Below are 21,935 nucleotides of genomic sequence, written 5' to 3' on the forward strand. Positions count from 1 at the left end.
CAGCACACATACACAGAAAAGAAAATGAGAATTATTTATACAACTACTTATTAAGCTTGTTGGTAATTAATGTACTTAGGCATGTTACTGAATTGATGTGGTGGCTGGATGCCTGATAGCTCAGAGATAAAGAAGATGTGGGCTGGGTGCTAGTGGGGGAGGAACAGGGCAGACACCGTCCACCCCTATTCTGAAGCAGGTCTTTACAGTATAGAAAATATAAATGAGCCGCTGGATTCACGCCCCCTCTTGACTGTCATCTGTGATATTAGTGCTCCAGCTACAGCCAAGTTCCAAGCTTTTAGCCTGGGTTTCTTGATTACTCTGTCAGGTCCTTCACCTCTGAGGTCTGTTGCCCTAACCCTTCCAGATCTCCCAGTCCAGTCTGACTCAGGAAAACTTCTTATTGCCCAGACAGAATCTGGACCCTGGCTCTTCTTGGAAGGCTTCATCAAGTAGCCACTTCATTCCAGAATACCTGCCCTATTCTTCTGGAAGAGAAGGGTCCCCCAGAAGTAACCAGTTTCAGAGCAGTAAGGGGAAGCAGAGTCAATGGTGAGTGTTACCAGGCAGATGAGCGGACTATCAGGAGGTAAGATAAAGATCCCTGGGGACAACTGGGAAGAAAACAATGTTGATTCAGGCTGTTCTGAACATATAAATTAAGGGATACTTTTTTAATCATAGAAAAGAAAAAGGTACTATGTTTTTTATTTCAGTACTACAAGTTGGGAATTACTTAGTAGTGAAAGTACTAAATTCCGATATGAAGGGGTATAAAAACAAAGCCCTTCTTCATCTCTACCTGGTGACTTCTTCATGTTTATGAGTGCTATCTTTTGGAAGACTTCAGTTTTGTATTTCAGTTGCTGTGAGCTATGCTTGGTCTGGTAGTTTTATTTTCCATGGGGAAGAGCAGGTTGAAATGGTCATAAAGGGTGTCGAACTCAACTACATAATGTTACTTGTTTAAAGTTTTAAATATTTTCTGTATTTTAAATAAGATAAAATAATCATAAAACATTGTATTTGTTCACATATACAATAAAATTTTAGAGAAGTGCAGCCTACGCCAGCCAGAACAGACAGGTGCCTAACCCACTGTCATCAGAGAGGCTTCGTTCAGCAACTGATGGGAGTGGATGCAGAGACCCATAGTCAAACATTAGGCAGAGCTCAGGGAACCCTGAGGGAAAAGGGAAGGATTGTAGGAGTCAGAGGGTTGAGGACACGAGAACATGGCCCACAGAATCAATTAAGCTGGGTTCACTGGGACTCACACAGACTGAAGTGATAATCATAGAGCCTGCATGAGTCTATACTAGGTTCTCTGAATATATGTTATGGCTGTATAGCTTGATGTTCTTGTGGGACTTTTTACAGAGGGAGATGGGGATGTAGCCTGCTTTTGGGACCCTTTTCCTCTCACTGTATTACCTTGTACAACCTTGATATGAGGGTTTATGGCAAGTCTTATTTATGTGTTTGGTTGGTATCTCTGGGAGGCCTGCTTTTTTCTGAAGGGAAATGGAGGAGGAGTGGATCTTGGGGGAGGGGGAACTGGGAGGAGAGGAGGAAGGGAAAACTGCTGTCAGGATATAAAGTATGTGAAAAGAATAAACTTTTAGAGAGGTGTCTCACAGCCAGTGTCCTACTGCTATGAAGGGACACCATAAAAAAGGCCACTCTTATAAAAAGAAAGCATTTAATTGGGAGGTTGGTTACAGTTTCAGAGGCCTAGTCTATTACCATGGCAGGCAGCTGGACAGCAGGCAGTGGTACTGGGAAAGTAGCTTGAGAGCCACATTCCAACCCCAAAGCATATTCTCTCTCTCTCTCTCTCTCTCTCTCTCTCTCTCTGTCTCTCTCTCTCTCTCTCACACACACACACACACACACACACACACACACACGGGGGGGGGGGGATGAGAGGGGGAAGGGAGAAGAGGAGAGAATAAAACCTCAAATCCCACCTCCAGTGAAACACCTCCTCTAATGAGCCCACAAGTACCATACCTTCTAATACTTCTCCCAGGTGACTAAACATTCAAATACATGAGCCTATGGGGGCCATTCTTAGTCATATCACTACAGGAAGGAAAGTCAACTTCCAAATGCACAACAACAAAAGTTATCATTCAAAGAGGCGATTGCAAGGGATGAGTGAGTTATTTAGGAACAACCTGCATCCACAGAGGTAAGGAAGGAAAAAGGCAACTGACCTTCCCATTTCAGGGTCTGGTGAAAATTTCCATCACAGTTTGGCCCTATCCTTCTTTCTGGTTCATGTTCTAGGGGCCCGGGTCTCCCTTCCTCCAATCCTGGTTTTGCTCCCTCTACCTGCCATAGCTATCACAACCACTGACAGGCGGTTCTGAGGAAAGGGGGCGCTCTGCTCTGGAGCTGGGGAGGACGGTTCCTATAGCAGTTTGAATGGGAAATGTCCCCTTCCGGTGCTGCTACCCTGGGATCTAGCTAAGGGACACAGGCCACTAAGGGTGGGCCTAAAGGTTAAAATCTGGCCTTCCTTTTGGTTCTTTCTCCTTCCATGACATGAGGCCTTCAGCCATATGTTCCTTCAGCTACAGACTCCGCCATGACGGACTAAAATTATGAACTAAAATAAGTGTTTCCTCCCTGAGGCTGTCTCTGAGAGAGGGACAGACCAGCGAGCAGCAGTGTTCTCCACAGAAGCACGGAAAGGGATGGAAAGCTAGCACGTTCTCTCTAAGAACTCTAGGCAGCCTTTCTCACTTTTTTGCACTAAATTTCATTCAGTCTCTCAGAGGCAAGAAGACCAAAAGCCTGCTGAGAAGCTTTGGTCTGTGTGTTTACATTGTCAGTTTTTGCTCTTAAATAAGTAAATAAATAAGTTTAAAATAAACTTGCTGGCTAAACCCAAACACTAGAAGTTCCTTTTTAAATAGAAATCAAAGATGCGTTCTTTTCTGGATATTCTGTTCTCAACTAGTGTATATGTACGAATACATAAAAGCAAGACGAGCAGACAGTCTTCCTTTATCATTACTTCACTCCTAAAACATAATCTTTTGCCTTGGTGTCACTGTCTCACAAACTCTCAAAGTTAACAACAACAACAAAAAAAAATTAAAACTAACTTAATTTTGGGTTTTCCCTGGAACCTCAAAAGGCTCTGGGCCTGACCAAGTCTCTTGGAATACTCAAACACTCTGCTTTTATCAAGGTTCAATGCAGCACGGCACTGTTTTTACTCCCGAATACTCTTAAGCTCTCCAACATCCTTTAACTTCATGTGTTCAGTTCTAGACCAGCCTAGAACTAGATTGTTTCTGCCTCAGTTTCCCTAGTGCTGGGATGGTAGGCAAGCAGCACCATGCCTCACAGCGCTCTTACTTAGAAACAACTCTGTATGCTCTCCTTCTGTTTCCTTTCCATGTTACATGGAAACTGTGGCGAGTGCCCAAGCCTTTTAAATCAGCGCTTCTCAATCAGTGGGTCTCGACCCCTATGGGGGTCAAAAGACCCTTTCACAGAGTCATCTTTAGACCACTGAAAAATACAGATGTTTACATTACAATTCATAATGGTAGCAAAATTACAGCCATGAAGTAGCAACAAAAATAATTGTATGGCTGGGGGTCACACAACACGAACTGTATTAAAGGGTTGCAGCATTAGCATGTTTGAGAACCACTGTTTTAAATTATATTTTCTATCCTGAACATTATACTATCAACAACCCATACAATTCTTTTTGATTTCAGTGGCCAGAACATGGTCTCCTATGGGCACAATTACATGTTTGGTGAATAAATGACCAATTGTTTTATGATGGAGAAATAGTGGCATTGGTGATGAGGTAGCCATTAAAATACCCCAAGTTTATTTCCATTCCCACCAAGTATCTTATCTGTTCCATTTATTGAATCCAGGTAAGTCATAACTCTTTCTTCCCCATTATTCTTATGACCTAGCTTCCTTTGTAGCCTTCTGTATTCAGAATCACTGCAGGTCAATGCAGAGCCACTGCGATGTTGGTGAGAAGACAATTTCACCTACTGCTTATAGGGCAACCTAATCTAGGAGCGCCTTTAAATACAGGGCAATAGAAACTAGGAGTGCCTTTAAACACCATGCCATCAAGTTCTGTCTCTTTTTTCTTACATTTCTGTCCCAAAGACATTTCATTACAACTCACAATATTTAAGATCATGAAAGTCCTTGGGTTTAAATACTTGTATTAATTTCATCCATATAGCAAACACACAAGGCACCCATCTGCTGTAACATGTAACTAATGAGCCAAAGCAAGTCTGAGTCACTAATCACTCTGTGTGGCACAGTATCCATCATCCAAAGCCTTTGGCACCTTCACTAGTCAGAGAACGGTCTAGTGACCTCCCACCCACAGGTAGACAAGTGCTACCTCCATAAGGATGCAAATTAAGATTTAAACAGTGGAACAATTGCCCAACGCTAATCCTTTTACAGAGGTGTAAATGGCCTTTGAGAACTGAATTCCAAGCTGCTGGCTTTTGTAAAGGAGTCTCACAGACACATTCTACCAGAGTGGTGTTCAGCTGCCAGCTCTGAGGCCTCCTCATAAAATACTTAAATAAAGCCAATGCAACTTGTTTGTTTTGATATCAAATTTCCTGGCCATAACAAGAATGCAAATAAAACCACAGTAAGAATTAGTGCCCTGGGAAAATAAACTGGTTGTGACTATCTCAAGTCTGACTGACACCTGATGCCGGGAACTGCTGTAGATGAAGCAACTGTGAAATTTGTAAACGGGGTTTTGTTTGCTACATAAAACGATTGTAGAAAGACAAACACACACATAGTTAAACAGTATTTTTCTTTGACGGGCTGTCTTACAAAACCTATGTTTTGGTGGCTACCTCGGTCCCCATTGTACAGCCCCCTGGGTGGTCCCTTCCAGGGGGCCACTTGAAGGGAGCACAATGCCCAGAAGGAGAGAAGGAGGGGCCAGCAACACAAAGGCCAACAGAGCAGGGCGGTCTGTGGCAGACTGAAGAGCAGGGGTCAGCAAACAGCGCTGCTTCCCTTTACCCAGGAAACAAGGGTTCCTTCTCTTTACCTGGAAGCACTGTGATTAAGCTGACAGCTGGAATTATGGGCTACCTTTTGTAGGGTGCCGTCCGACTGTGCTAAGGTCCCCTTCATTGTCACAGAAACTGCACAAGCAACACTCTTGCCTTTACCCGCCTTTGGCCTCCCAACAGACCTCATCATTCTGTTCCATTTCCATCCTTAGAACTAGGCCCCTCCTGTCACCACATTTTTTAAAAAAGTTTCTTAATGAGGAGCTGGAAGGCCTGGGAGAATTTATAATAGATGTTTCCCTCCACCCCTGAGCAGAGATAACCAGCCTGGACCTGTCACTGTTTCTAGTAGCCAAGAATCATTAGTGACAGCTGTAGATGTCTTTTAAGAAGCAGATAAGTGTTTGCAGTCCATTTTCTCTTTGGTAACTACGGATGCCATACTTAATATATAGGCTGATTGAAATCCTCCCAGTTGCAGATGGGTTGAAGATCATAAAAAACATGTATTCTTACTTTCCTGAATTTCTTTAAATCCTCACTGACCCATTGGAGAGGGGTTTAATTAAAAGGGTGTTAGTTGAGTTCTCCATCAGAATAGCACACATGGTCCTCCAAATGGATCTCCAGGGCATACAGAGGCTAAGCTTACCTTGCTTTACCATCTGATGAAAAACAGAGTATCCAGGGTAAATGTTTCATAATCATACAACTCCATACCTTTCCTAAATTTAACAGAATTGGACTCTGTATTTTGGAAAAGTCTTAAAACACTATAGGCAATATTTCTCTTAAGTAGTTATTAGATACTATTTTAAGTGGGTCCATAAGCTCCAGAACAGTTGCTCTCAACCTTCCTAAATGTTGCGACCCTTTAATACATTTCTCATGTTGTGGTTATCCCCAACTATAAAATTATTTTCACTGCTACTGAATAACTGTAATTTTCCTGCTATTATGAATTATAATATAAATATCTGTTTAATGATAATCTTAGATGACCCCTGTGAAAGAGTCATTCTACCCCCAAAAAATCATGACACACAGGTTGGGAACTGCTGCTCTAGAAGGTCCTTGAGGGAAAAAGACAACTGATATAGTCAGGGTAGAATCATTTTTGCTAGGACCTAAAAGTGGCAAAGAGCAAAACAACAACGGACTGCTGTGTTGTTACAGTTGTGTCTGGAAACACATACATACCTGTGTACATACGTATATAGAAGGATATATATTATATATATGTATATAAGGAGGTTTATGTGTGTGTATATGTATGTATGTATGCATGTATGTATAAGGAAGGAGACGGGACTCAGAGCAGACGTGAAGGTTATGGCCTCTGAATGAGAAAGGGAAATTGCAGGTAGGTTTGCTGAGGTCTCAGGCAGCATTCACAACTCAAAATTAAGATGGGCATACTGGTACATGTCCACAATCCTGGCATTTCAGAGGTTGAGGCAGGAGGACAGTGAGTTCAATGCCAGACTGGGTTATAAAGTGAGACTATCTCAAACAAAACAAAATGAAGAAACAAAAACAAAACCCACCAGTCTTGGAAATATGTCACTTTTCCAGGAATAAATGATTCTCCATGTAGGCCAATTAACTCTGAGAAATGAGAATGGGGTCCAGCACAGAGTTTTATCTTCCACTGGGGAAGTAGTGAAAAAGTCTGCTGGTGGCATGGGGAGAGAAGAGTTGCCCTTCTCCCCCACACCCATCAATGTCTGGGGCAGGTGGGAGAGCTGGTCCTGTGGTCACAGAGTGGGAGAGCTATCTCTGACCCACCAGCTGCAACACTTGGTCCTGCAGCTCACCAGGACAGCACAACAGAGCCAACCATGTTAGCACAGGTGTGGGCGAGCCAGCCCTGAAGTTGTAAGCATGGGAGAGTTGTCCCCCATCTCACAACTGGTGGACCGACCAACCCTACAGCTGCGCAGGCCTAGACCCAAGGATATGACTTGGTCTGCCCCAACATCCACCCTATCTATGTTCTGCTAGAGCATGTGTTTGGGAACTGACCTGTAGACCCAAAGTTGCAGGACCTCTACAACACAGGGCAACAACAGCAGGATATCCCGAAGGAGTCCTAGCAAGGGTCCAGCATCAATAGGTATTAGAAACCAGAGGCCTCTAAACCAAACCAATGACTCTTTGCAATTAACACTTGCAAGTAAAGATAAATGAACAAAGGGGTTCATGGCATGACTCACTGAGTCACACTGCAGTTTCTATGACAAAATTTTTAAGTTTTTCCATTTTTTTCTATTGTTTTCTCCCCCCCCCCCCTTACTCTTAAATTTTGTCTTATTTTGGGGGTGTGTAGGAGCAGAGAGTGAATGCGAAGGGACAAGGAAATGAATGAGATGAAAATATATGTAAAAAGACACAAAATAAATTAAAAAAAAAGGAAAGTGCGACGAGTCTCTCCCATAGCTCTGACTGGGTTCTAGGTCAGACAAGGACGTGAGAGGGAAATTACCTTCCAAAGTACTATATGCCTGGCCATTTCCATTTGCCTCCTACTGTTGAGTATGGCAGGAGCAGAGCAAGCCTGCTGAAAGTCTGTGCTGGGTCACAGCTGAACCCTTCTATGCGGCAGCACTGTATTAAACTGAAGGAGCTGAATCAATCTATGATGCAGATACTCATTCTCCTAAGAAGCTGCTGAAAGGAGCTGTCAACAAAAAGATGAGATAAGGAACAAGTGGGAAAAGCCCACCTCGTTATGAATAAACAAATGGATGAATTGTAAAAAGCAGCAGGCCAGAGGCTGTAAGAAGACAACAAAAGCTACTTGCTTTCCTAGGTTGAGTTCCTTTACCAGATGAACACACTTCTCTTGTCAGTGAGTTCAGGGAATATGAGCACAGCCCAAATGTTTTCATTTTTCAAAATGGCAGATAGCAATTTCAAGTGTGCTCTCAGCTGAAGATGGGATGGTGTTCCTGAAGCCACCTAGACCAGTATATGCCCAACACACCAATCAGGCCATCAAGGCTCCAGACTGGAAGGAGATTCGATTGTCTAGGAAAGCAATAGTTTTCAACCACTGAGGTGCAGAACACTTGAATTCACAGAAATTTTTGCAAAATACACTGAATACAAAAATTAGGGAAACATTTGCTAGCAGGCAATAAATGTATTATAATATGAAAATCAAACCACTGGCACATATGCCCACAATTTCTTTAAAAAAAAATCTATCAATGTTCACAAAACCATCTATTTCCACATGCTATTCCTTTTCATTTTTCCATTTATTTTGTTATCTTCTAGTAAGCAACTACAGCAGGTACCAAACTTTTAGTAAAAATATTTTTCAGGTGACTGAAGTGGGAAGCCTATCATAGACCAGGCAAGTACTCTTCCACCACTGTTGTGGGTCCCTATCCTCATGACCCCCAGGACATCACAATGCTGTTCTCACCTTGCAATCAGAGCAGTAGGGCTTACCCACAAGAGATTCTCACAAGATTGGGTCTATTATGATTCCCTTATAGAAGAGCAGAGAAGTCATTAAATACTCACCTGAGATTATAGCCACTCCCTCCCTCCTGCCCCAGATGCAAGAGGCCCATGGAGATGCTGGGGTATAAAGGACACAGGTTTACTGAAAGAGGGTACTTCACTTATGGAGCGTGTGACATTTTTACCCAGGTCTCTTTACAATGACACAGCTTTTCGGGGATCACTTATATTCTTGTAACTAAGCCCAATAAACTTATTGGTTCATGAAGCTGGACGTGGATGGAATAATTTCTTTAGTCTATGTTGGTGCCTTTCCTGGGGTTCACATCCCCTCAGGAAGTCATGGCAAGAACAACCAACCAATGATTCCACTTAAGGTGATTTTGACAAAAGCACCCAAATTACAAAGATTCATTTCCCTTAAAATTTAAGACTTTATTTAAGATTCACCACAAAGAAGGAAGCAAGTTCAAATCTAGCACTGTTCTTACCATATTCAATCATTCCGACTGTGACAGCCAGGCTGACTGATTTACCTTTGCGGAAGGAAAGGAAAACTCTAGACAGCCTATGAAAGTCAAGAACAGGAATTCTGAACTGCTCTTCATATTTCCCCGCAGGTGAGGGCAATGCTCAATCCCTACTAGGATTAAAGATAGTACGACTCAGTATAAAAGAGAGGACATAATAGGACCCACTCTTCACTCTGTTTCCCACCCATGTGGCCCATCTGCAAACCTCTGCCTCTCAGTGAAGGGAAGCGCTCCCATTCTGGTCATCGAGTTTGGATATTCTTTTTCAAATACCTTTTTAAAACTTTAATATTTTCCATGCTCATGATTCTTCTTTTAAAAAACAGATTGGATATTATAATCACAACATTTCTTCCTTCCCCTTTTCCATCCAAAGATTTCTACATACCTCTCCCTGCACTCTTTCAAATTTATGGTCTCATTTTTTATTGTTATTGCCTGTGTGCATGTGTGTGCGCAAGTGTGCATGTACGTGTATGTATGTATATATAAATATTCCTAAACGCACACTGCTTAGTTGGTATGTTACTTTTAAAGACGTCTCCCACCAATAGTTTCAAAGACTTTTCTTCAAAGGTGATAAATTAAAAAGAGAATAAAAGGGAAGGTGGACCATGAGGAACTGAAGAAGAATGACAAGGGAAAGGAGAAGTGAAGTGTGTAATGAAGAGGGACAAAGTGCTACAACTTGCCATTCAGCCACTAGGAACAGAACTCAGGCTCTAATAAGCTACTACTGCCCCTCCAAATTCTCTGACGTTCAGACAAGGTGGAAATAGGCCACATTTGTGGGCCTCCACAGACAGGTCATCTTCCAAACGCTTCAGAGATTTAAAGAATATGGCATTTAAGATGTTTTAATAACATAGGTTCTATTTTTTATGACAATGAGACATGTCTGCTCCTAGCAGCACCAGCCTACTTCAGAGATGATGTTGTCAAAGAATCTCCACATTTGAGCCTATTTTCACTTTGTCTTAAAGTCAGAGAGTTTGAGCTTGCTCAAAATTGTTGACAACAACCAGGGTTACACATCCTGACCTAGGGTATGGTTACTTGGTTCTTTTGACATTAAGATGGTCTATACAGTTGGATCCACTCCACCCTGAGCAATGGTCAGGATACTTAAGCATACTTCTGCTCCTTTTTATTAAAATAGGAGGTTTGGCCTTGGGAGTGGCTTTCAGTATACTTGGTCTGCTGTGGGCTCACTGCCTAAACAATAGAATGCTAACGACTTGATGTCTCAAAGTATCGAAGCAAATAACTGTTCTAGTTGTCCTTTGTACCATGTTAAAGCAGTCTTTTGTCCCCCCCCCCCACTGTATTGGGGTATAAAAGTGTATGAAAATTAAACGCAGGGGGATTTCAGTATTCACTAGAACTCCCTCCCGGTACTATCCTATGTTTTCTGCTTTATTATTTTCACTTGCATCTTCGTACTCTTTACTTATTTTCTGATCCCCATACTCCTACCCTGGTAAGTGGTATTTTTGCCAAAGCTAGTCTCTGACACCTGTCTATCTAAAGTATATCTCTGTTTTATCTTGGAAAAGATACCTAATATGACTACAAGTTCAATTGTAATAGGTGACTAATTACTAACTTGCATTTCCTTATTATCTTAAAGAGTTGGTGTAATGGTAAAAATAAAACAGCACCATTCCCCTGATTGGCAGCAGTGGGCAGCAGGCCATGAGGAGCAGCAGGTCCCAAGCAGGGAGCCGCATGGCGGGTGAGAGACCCTGACAGGTCAGCCGGTCCCATAAGGAGCTAGAGATGGATAGGCATGCCATGAGAAGCTGTGGTGGGTGAGAGACAGAGACAGATTGGCACACCATGCAGAGAAAGTGGGTATTTATTAAGTGGGTTTTGGAAGGAAAGGGAAGGGTAAGAGAGGGAGAGAGGAAGAGGGAGAGAAACAGAGAGAGAGAGAGAGAGAGAGAGAGAGAGAGAGAGAGAGGTGGGGGGAAGGAGAGGAGAAGCTACCTCTTTGGGAGAAAGATAGAAAGGAAGGAGCTCACAGGCTGGAAGCCAAAGGAAGATTCCCTTGCCTCAGCAGATGGGAGGAGGGAGTGGGTGGTGCTTGTCTCTTAAAGAGACAGGACAAACTATTACACTTGGTAATAACTTTCAAGGGTTAGAAATTTGTTCTGGTGTCTGTCTCTGGCAGGGCTACATGGCTTCTTTATGACTCCACCTCCTTTCTCCCAGCATTCTGTTTTCCCCACCTAGCTCTGTTTCCTATAGCTCTGCTATAAGCCTAAAGCAGTTCCTTTATTAACCAATGATATTCACAGTATACAGAGGGGAAGCCCACATCAGTTCCTCTCTAACCTTATAATGAAATGCTGACATTGGGTCTCTATCAAATTCCTTTGTGTGGATCTGAATAACTCAATAATCCGTTTTATTAAGTTTTTCTAAGGCCTTTATCTTGGCAGTCAAACCAAACAACTTTTTAAGAGATAAACCAAGAATTATCAAAATGATAACAAAAATTATCAAAATGATAATTAGCAGTACATCATTCCTACTTGATTATCCCTTCAATTAGTTATTCCATTTTTAAATCATGTATTACATAATCATGCAGAGCCCTAACTTTCTCTCTCATAGTTGTGTTTCCCATTGTTTAACGTGGGAAAAAAACACTCCCTTGTAACTAATTCCTCCCTTAAGAATTCCCAGTTTTCAAGCTGGGCAGTGATGGTGCATGCTTTTAGTCCCAGCACTCAGAAGCAGAGGCAGGTGGATCTCTGTGAGTTCGAGGCCAGCCTGGTCTACAAGAACTAAGTCCAGGACTGCCTCAATGACTACAATGAAACCCTGTCTCGGGCTAGAGAGATTGCCCAGTGGTTAAGAGCATTGCCTGCTCTTCCAAAGGCCCTGAGTTCAATTCCCAGCAACTACATGGTGGCTCACAACCATCTGTAATGAGGTTTGGTGCCCTCTTCTGGCCTGCAGGCATACACACAGAATAGTTTTCATGCAGAAATGTTCATCAGTTTATATTTCTTTCCTTCCCACCTCTACACATGCATGATCAATAATACCACAGGGGCAAGACCAATCCTAGTATATATACATCAGGGGCTCAAAACTTCCTGCTCAATTGATAAACTACCTTCTCACTTACAGGTTCATAACTGCTACATACAAAACTCAGTAGCTTTTATTGTACCTCCCGATTTTATAAGTTAGGAGCCGGGTAGAGCTTGGTTGAATGAACTTCTGCATCATATTACACAGTCACTTGTAGAAAGAAGATCTGTTAACCAAATCCCAGAAGGCTTCCCCAAAGGGTCTGGCACTTTGGTGGGGACAGCAGGCAGGGGAATGCTCAGCTGGTAATACAGAGCATCCACACATCATTCCTTTAACACAGTAGCCTCAGAAGGCAGATTTCAAATAGGATGGCTCCTGGCTCCAAGGCTGATTGTTCTGGCAAATAAGGTAGAAAGGTGCACAGCCTGTTATAACTTAGTTGCCTGCTCTAACACAGTTGCTATAAGCCATGTAGCAGTTATTCCATCACGCTCTATTTGTCTGAAGCAGGCATAGCCAACCCAGACTCAAAGAAACAATGAAGAATCTGTAGCTAGCTTTAACTGTCACACAATCCCGTAGATCACAGTACAGAGCTTTGGGCTTAGCAAATGATGGGAATTTTGGTTAGATCAAAGTGGGATCTTAAGTGAACTGGAGTTTCAAATATGATAGTGTAACTAGAGGAGAGAATAATTTAATTTTAATACATCATCACAGAAAGTATAATTTTAAATGGTCTATCTTCCTCTTCTCCTCACCTCTCTTTTCTCTTTTGTTATTGCTGTTATTTATTGAGACATGATTGCACTTAGTAGCCTAGGCAGCCCTCCATCTCCTTTTTATACTAGGCTGGCTCGGTCTTCCTGCTTCAGCCTCTCAAGTGCTGACAAGGTAGGGCTACCATATGCATCTCATCAATATAATTTCAAAAAAAAAAAAGTTAAGAGTCAAACTCAATATAGAAGGTCTGTGGGCTGAGTGTAACTTATCCTATCCCTGAGCTTCTTTCTATACATTTCTATGCTTAAATCCATGTTAAAATCTTTTTTAAAAAATATTTATTTATTATGTATTTAATATTCTGTCTGTGTGTATGCTGCAGGCCAGAAGAGGGCACCAAACCCCATTACAGATGGTTGTGAGCCACCATGTGGATGCTGGGAATTGAACTCAGGACCTTTGGAAGAGCAGGCAATGCTCTTAACCTCTGAGCCATCTCTCCAGCCCCCTATGTTAAAATCTTTGTGACAAACTCCAACTCAGCTTTAAAAAATGTCTGTGGTGAGCTTATTAACAGAAAAGGAGAAAATTTTAAAAAGAATTGGAGGAGAGGGTCAGTGAGATGGCCTGAGCTCAATCCTTGGATCACATGATCGAAGAGAGAACTGAGGCCTGAAAGTTGTCCTCTGACCTCTACAGGTATGCAGTGGCACTGGTACACACCTGCAGACGCATGCATGTGTGCGTGCGCGTGCATACACACACACACACACACACACACACAGAGAGAGAGAGAGAGAGAGAGAGAGAGAGAGAGAATATAAAATATCCCATGTTTTTAAAAAGAAAATAACTAAAGGGGTGTAGCTCAGCGGCAGTTTGCCTAAAATGCAATATGTCCAGGTTTTGATTCCTAGCATTATAGAAATAAGTAGAAAGAAAGAAAACAATCACTGACCAGATGAGATGTCAAGACAAAGGTCTTTTTTTTTTCTTTCTTCCTCAAGCACAGGAGTTTGGAATCAACATGGGCAAAATAGAGAAGATAGGGAGAAAAAGCATGAGAACTTGAAGATTATGTCAAAAGAAATCCAAAATTGGCATGTAAGGAGAAAGAAGGAAAAAGAGAACTGGCTATCCAAGTATTATGGAAATACCACCAAGGATACAGCATTCACACTGTGGAGATATCAGGAGAATAAACGAGTAAAGGAATAGAGAAAATATTTAAAGCAACAATGGCTTTGGCTTCCAAAATAACAAGTATATCCCAACCCAAAATCTGAAAGTCAGAGAATACCAAGATAAATACCCAAAATTTCTGCGCCTAGGAATGTGCACATTCTTAATGAAATCAGAATGCAGTTTTAACTGGTAGAATCTTAGAGATAAAGATTCTATGACAGCTTGAAACCTAAACCTACCTCTAACAGTAGCTGACTGACTCAGTGAGCAGTCAAGAAGTGTGCAAAGCAGACAGCAACAGCAGTTAGACGTAACTGAAACATGAGGACCACTATACCCACTACCACCATAATCCAGTCGTCTCAAACTCAGAGCACATTCTAAGAATATCACACACCTTGCCAAATTTAAAATAATTAATTAATATGATTAAGAAGTATGATTTTTAGAACAAGTATGGAATACCATAGACTTGGTAGGTAAAATAACTCAATTGTGTTTCTTATGGTTTTGGGGATGGAAGACCAAGATCAGGGTGACCAATTCAGTTTCAGAGAAGGCCTGCAGGTGGCCCACCTTCTATCTGTATCTTCAAGTGTGGAGGAAAATTCTGGTATTCTTTATAATTTATTACCTCAGGTCACTTTTGATACCTTCCTTCTCACAGGCCTTATCCCATAAACAATCACATTAGTAGTCAGAGTTTTGACACAGGAATTGGTGTAGGCAGATGGGCAGACAAGTACTTATTTAGTTCACTATACTAGACTAGCAGAGAATGGGGAACAAATATCAGGACACAAAATTCAGCAATGACAGTTCTTCATTACAGATATTACAAATATCAAATGGCGATTAAAAGAACAATATGAACAAGCATATGTCTACCCATATGATAATTAGATAAAATTGACAGATTACTTGAAGGACAGGATCTATCACATACAAGGAGAAATAGATCATTTACAGAGACCTACAGCTATTGCATAAGCTGAATCAGTGTTTAACCTTCATTGGTGAATTCTAGTGACAGTCAGAGAATGAGCGCTACACCAAGTCTCTGTAATCTCTTCTCTGCGAAACAAAACAAAACAAACAAACAAAAATAAGCCATAGGCCAAGAGAAGACACAGTAACCCTTTTCATAAAGAACTGGTTATCAACACCAAATGGTCATCCTGGAAAATATACATACAAGTAACATTATATAGACTAAGCAGGGTGTATTTAGGAGTGTGTATGTGTGCGTGTGCACATGCACACACACACGTAACAAAAAAAGAAGTTATGAATTTGAAAGAGAGCAAGGGGAGAGGCACATGGGAGATTCAGGAAAGGAAGAAGGGAATAATGTAATTACAGCCTCAAAAAGTAAAATAAATATTTAAGTATGGACAGATGCTTCTACTCACATAATCCTTGCAGAGATGCAAACTCACTTCCAATTCTTGTATCCACCTTCTACTGCTGCATAGCAAATCACAACTCTGGCACCTAACACAAATTTATCATCTCAGTTTCTATGGATCAGGATCTTGATACAGGTGAACGGGCCCTTTGCTCCAGTCTCACCAGCCTGGAATCTGCCAGACCCACAATCTCACCTAAGGTCCAATTCCATGAATTCCTTTTCTTGTCTCTGGAGAACTGAAATCTTCAGTCCCTGAAGGGTATAAAAACTATTCCTTGCCACAAGATGGCATTTTGCTTCTTAGACTTTTTTTTAAATTTATTTTATTTATTATACTGTCTGTCTACATGTTTGCCTGAATGCCAGAAGAGGGCACCAGATCTCATTACAGATGGTTGTAAGGCACCATGTGGTTGCTGGAAGTTGAACTCATGACCTCTGGAAGAGCAGTCAATGTTTTTAACCTCTGAGCCATCTCTCCAGCCCCGGCATTTTGCTTCTTATAGTCTATCTTATCTGCTCAGAATCCCTCTGACCTAAGTATGGTCCCAATCTCTTTTAAAGCCTCATCTGATTAGGTTAGGCCCACCTGGATAATCTTGATTAGCTCAAAGTCAATTAACTCAGGGCCTTCATAATATCTCCAGAATCCTTTATCTTCCATATAGTATAGAATAGTCAGCAAAATGAAATTGGATGTTCAGTAGGGGGCAGGAATCTTGGATCCAACTTAGAATCTTCCTACCATGTGGAAAATTAATCCTGAAGAGGTCAATGCTGTTACATTAATCCTTGCAAAGTAGGCCACTCCTCACATTGCCCGTCTCTTAAAATTATGTTCAATACTTCCACATGACACAAAAAATGAACTCCGAATGCATTATTCAAGGTCCTTCTCCACTGGAAACCTTAACTCCCAGAATCCCTCCTCAGTGAGTAAGGGCTGGGACTCATTCATACCTCAGTGTCCTTTGTATCAGCGTGCCTGCTTCCTTCAGACCTATTTTGCTCTTTCCCTCCTAACTTAAAGGCTATGAAGAAGCTGCACTGAGCCTCCAAGACCTTTCCTGACTCTTTGAACCCACGTTGAGTTTTTCTTCATCTGAATTTCTCCTGAAATACTAAAGTAGACTTATGATCATATGCTTCCCATCCTATGTGTGCTTCCCATCCTATGTGTGCTTCCCATCCTATGTGTGCATCCCATCCTATGTGTGCATCCCATCCTATGTGTGCATCCCATCCTATGTGTGCTTCCCATCCTATGTGTGCTTCCCATCCTATGTGTGCATCCCTTCGCAATACAACTTTGAGAGCCCCACAACTCTTTATCCAATGGAAAGGCAGCAAACATGATGCAAGAAGATATCTGCACAGCACTCCTACAGGGCTGAGGGCAACTCTGTGGCAGAGTATTTGTCTAGCATGAGGAGGCCAGGATTCTAGCCCAAAACCACAGAACAAAGCCAAGGCAAGCACTAGGGAAATAGAGCTTGCCTTCATGCTGTCTTGAGGCCCTGTCACCACTAGTGACAGGCCATACTGACCTTCCAAATGATGAGAGACATGAGGCCAAGTCACTCCTGTGGCCCCCAAGTGACAATGTCACATGGAAAATAACAAAAGTAGTGCTTCAAATCATGAGGCTGGATATCAACTTGTATTTCAATGTATTTATTCTTTAAAATAAGGAGATTCAAAAATCACCCTTTTTAGTAACAATTTATGGCTTTATTGTAGTATATAGTTTGTTTTTTAAAAAATTTATTTACTCTGTGTGCATGTGTGTGTTTATACACATAAGCATACAGAGTGGATGTAGCAGTAAGAGGATAACTTTGTGGACTTGATTCTCTCCTTCCATTTTTATGTGGATTTCAAGGATTGAACTTTGATTGTCAGACTTGTGCAGCAAGCACCTTTAAATGCTGAGCTATCTGTCCAGTCCTTGGCATGTTTTCTTATAAGAAGAATTTATTATACTTATGATAGAGAAATTGTATAAACTGGCTTTCAATATCTGAAAGCATTTATGGGAGTGGGTCTGGAAACTGACTCAAACACTTAGCAGAGAGAGAGAGAGAGAGAGAGAGAGAGAGAGAGAGAGAACAAGAGAGAATTTTGTGTTTGTTTGTTTATTATTTATTTGTGAGAAAAGGCTTCACTATGCAATTCCTAGTGGCCTCCATTTCACTATGTAGAACAGGACGGTCTCTAACTTAGAGATCCACCTGCTTCTATCTCCAGAGCGCTGGATTTACAGGTGTACAACACCATACCCAGCAAGATTTTATTTTTCTACTTATGTATATATGTGTGTCTGTGTGTGGGTTTGTACCTTCGGAGACCAGAAGAGGGTATTGGATGCTCTGGAGCTGGAGTTATGGGTGGTTGAGAGCTGCCCAAACCAGGGGCTAGAGACTGAACTCAGGTCCTCTGCAAGAGCAGTATGTGCTCTTAATTACTGAGCCATCTCTCCAAACTCTTGATTACCAAGTCAAGTATCATTAACAGGTAACTGTACAAATGATCTGTGGTATATCCATATACAGAAATACTATTCAACCATAAAAAGAAATGAATTTTGATAGATGATAGAATATGGATGAACCATGTGCTTAAACTGAAATTAGTTAGACATAAAAGGGGTATGCATTACTCCACTTTCAAGAATTATTTAGAGTATGAATTTTAACTATACATTAAATATAATTAGTGTCAATGAATTGTGTATTTTACAATGGTAAATTTCATACTATGTATTTATTATATGATTTAAAATTAATGGTGCAATATACTCAAATCCTAAACTGAATACTCTAAATAGGAGACTTGAATAGCATGTGAACTGTATCTCAATAAAGCTGTATATATATCAGCACACTAAGCTCAGTGGGAAAGGGTGCTTGCTTGCAGCCAAACCTGATGACCTGAGCTCATCCCCAGAACCTACACGACAGAAGGAGAGAACTGACTCTGAGTTGTCTTTTGGCCACCACATTTGCACCATGCACATATGCAAGCCCTCGCCAGGTGCACACTGAATAAACAAATAATTGTAATAAAAACAAACCCTCCTTCAACCTCATTTCTAGAGAGTGCTTTCATCGTAGAAAATCAACAAGCTCAAATTTAACAGCACAGACAGAAAATAACCATTGCTGACTAACTTCTTCATTTTGAGGAGGGGAGGTTATTAGTATGAATATTGAAAAATTACTAAATGCCCATATTTTCTAATGAGTAGTAGAAAATTCAAAAGTATTTAGATTTAGGGTTATAGGAAAAAGTCATTCATGCGGGAGATTTTACCTCAGAAAACCACCAAGTCTTAGGGAAATACAGTGGTCCTTAGCCTATAGAGGTACCACCTTGTTCGGCATATTGTCATAAAAATAAGCCTACTATCTTAGCTGGGTTTCTATTGCTGAGACCAAATACCATGACCAAGGAGCACGTTGAGAAGGAAAGGTCTTATTTGGCTTATATTTCTGCATTGCTGTTCATCACTGAAGGAAGTCAGGACAGGAACTCAAACAGGACAGGATCCCAGAGGCAGGAGCTGATGCAGAGGCCATGGAGGGGAGCTATTTACTGGCTTGCTCAACCTACCTTCTTATAGAACCCAGAACCATTATCCCAGGGATTGCACCACCCACCAGGGGATGGACCCTCCCCCAAGTATCACTAAATGAAAAAAAATGCCTTCCAGCTGGGTATCACTGAGACATTTCCTCTGGTGACTCTAGCTTGTGTCAAATTGATAGAACTAGCCAGCGCATCTATAAGCACAAAGCAGACCCATTCCATCCGTAGTCATAGTTTCTGATGTGCTTCTGGATGATGGATACCTGCAGCTCTTGGGTGAGTGAAGAATGACAACAGAAACCCCTGGGCTTCCCTCAGAGGCATCCAGTTTCTATGACAGTGATCAGCCACTCTTGTGCGCAGGCATGCACTCTGCACCTGTGCACCCGTGCAGACCACCCGCTTTGACAGTCACTGCCCCTCCCTGCTGGAATGAAAGGCTGTCAGCATTTTGGTGCAATTGAAGGGTTTGGAGGGGGTGGGTCAGGAGTTAGGTGTGCAAGTTCTGTATGTGTGCGTGTGTGTGTATACACACACACACGCACACTACCCAAAAGGTTTATGTGATACTATTGTGCTCCTGGTCTTAGTGTAATCATTTATAAAAGATAAGGCCTACCTTAAACTTTTACTTAGGCTTCTTCTCCTAAAAGGATCTGATGTTATTAGCATAATTTAATTGGTTGGTTTGTTTAATCAAAGAATTTGTTTTCAAGACCTTGTAAGTTTTTTTTCTCTCTTTTTCTTTTTTAATGGTTTTTCAAGACAGGGTTTCTCTGTGTAGCTTTGGAGCCTGTCCTGGAACTTTCTCTTTTTTTTAAAAATTTATTTATTTATTAAAGATTTCTGTCTCTTCCCCGCCACCGCCTCCCATTTCCCTCCCCCTCCCCCAATTAAGCCCCCCCCCCCAGCCCAAAGAGCAATCAGGGTTCCCTGACCTGTGGGAAGTCCAAGGAACCCCCACCTCTATCCAGGTCTAGTAAGTTGAGCATCCAAACTGCCTAGGCTCCCACAAAGCCAGTACGTGCAGTAGGATCAGAAACCCATTGCCATTGTTCTTGAGTTCTCAGTAGTCCTCATTGTCCGCTATGTTCAGAGAGTCCGGTTTTATCCCAGGCTTTTTCAGACCCAGGCCAGCTGGCCTTGGTGAGTTCCCAATAGAACATCCCCATGGTCTCAGTGTGTGGGTGCACCCCTTGCGGTCCTGAGTTCCTTGCTCGTGCTCTCTCTCCTTCTGCTCCTGATTTGGACCTTGAGATTTATGTCCGGTGCTCCAATGTGGGTCTCTGTCTCTGTCTCCTTTCATCGCCTGATGAAGGTTAATATTCAGGAGGATGCCTATATGTTTTTCTTTGGGTCCTTATTTAGCTTCTCTAGGATCACTAATTATAGGCTCAATGTCCTTTGTTTATGGCTAGAAACCAAATATGAGTGAGTACATCCCATGCTCCTCTTTTTGGGTCTGGCTTACCTCACTCAGGATAGTGTTTTCTATCTGGAACTCTCTTTGTAGATCAGGCTGGACTCGAACTCACAGTGATCTGTTTGCTTCTGCTTCCTGAGTGTTGGGATTAAAAGCATGCGCCAGCACCACCTGGCTCCCTAGTAAGTTTTCTATTCAGGGGGCATAGAAAAACTTCTATTTGGCCCAAAATTTCCAATCAATTGTAAAAACACATACCTTAACTTTTATGGAGGACATTAGTAAGTGCTCAAAATGTACCATGCTAATGCTCTACTGAGCACCAGGGGTTCCAATGTTCTCAAATTTACACCCAGAAAAGGAAGTCTGGCTTAGCAGCAAAGAAGTATTAGCTCTTTTAATGGCGTGAAGGAAACAAGTGACACCATGGAAAGCAACACAAGGATTAAGTGTGTACTCATTAGATACAAAGTTCTGAGTTCCCGAAGTAGAACTCCTAGTAAGTTTAAATATTTCTCTCTTCCGTGGGAGAAAAATATTAAAACCATTTTTTTTAAAGAATAATGGTAGGGGGCTGGAAAAAAAATGGGTAAGGGTTGCATTGAGTGACTTGTAAATTTACCAGGGATTGCCTGGGAAAATTATAAACTGCCAATCACCATAGTTCAATGACACTCAGACTTTCAAAAACTACCTTAAAATTTATAAAAAGGAAAGGAAGAAGAAAGCAAGTGAGAGTTTACTTATAAGTCAAGGCAGCTGACACAATCACTGCTGGGTGCTCAGTAACATTTTCCAAGTGGAAGAGACTCTAAACACCATGAACTAAACAGAATGTGAAAAAGAATGGCTTACTGTCTTGGTGAGTCTGGGGAGGACTCCCCTTTTGAATCAGGAGGGCTTTCAGTCTGCAAAATGTAACCAGTGAAGAGCGGATCTCTTTGCTGCTCGGTGTAGACTGATCGTGAGGCCTGCCTTCTATCTTCACCCTCCAGCTTGGCTCCTGAATTTAGCAGTGACTCCAGAGTGTCCAAAATCAGATCATCTTCACTTACAGAAACAGTGAGATCGCTGCTGCTGCATGAACTTCCCTCCTGCTCTTCCTGCAGTTTCAGAAAGGCCTTTTGTGACTTTGGGTCCTCATGAGCAAGATCATCTGCAAGAGGGAAAACGAATGCATTGCTGGTTGCAAAGTTCTGAGAATGCAAATAACACAGAACAGAATTTCATTCCTTAAGAAAATGTACAGAAGCCTCCTGGTGTGGTGATATATGTCTGTAATTTCAGCAGAGGCAAGAGGATCTCTATGAGTTCAGGGTCCACTTGGTCTAGACAGAGAATTCCAGGCCTATAAGAGCTACACAGTGAGATTGTTTCAAAAATAAAACAGAAACAAAACAAAAGCAACAAACATGTAGAAGCACAGGTCTAGGAGACAGCTCAGAGAAGTGCTTGCCTCAGAGGCATGAAGCCATGAGTTCACCCTGGATGCACATACA

At 41.8% G+C, this 21,935-nt stretch overlaps 1 protein-coding gene across 2 annotated transcripts in view; it reads right to left on the reverse strand.

The window, feature by feature from the left end:
• The window catches only part of Kiz (kizuna centrosomal protein), a 96,380-nt gene that overhangs the window by 46,709 nt on the left and 27,736 nt on the right, over positions 1-21,935 (reverse strand). For both annotated transcript variants that reach the window (XM_041670498.1, XM_041670497.1), the window contains one exon: positions 21,292-21,592. In XM_041670498.1, the coding sequence (XP_041526432.1) occupies positions 21,292-21,592 (301 nt within the window). The remainder of the gene's footprint in view (positions 1-21,291; positions 21,593-21,935) is intronic.

Source organism: Microtus oregoni, unplaced genomic scaffold (genome assembly GCF_018167655.1).
Source record: "Microtus oregoni isolate MIOR12 unplaced genomic scaffold, Mior012 000020F_ref0000438, whole genome shotgun sequence".
NCBI lineage: Eukaryota > Metazoa > Chordata > Mammalia > Rodentia > Cricetidae > Microtus > Microtus oregoni.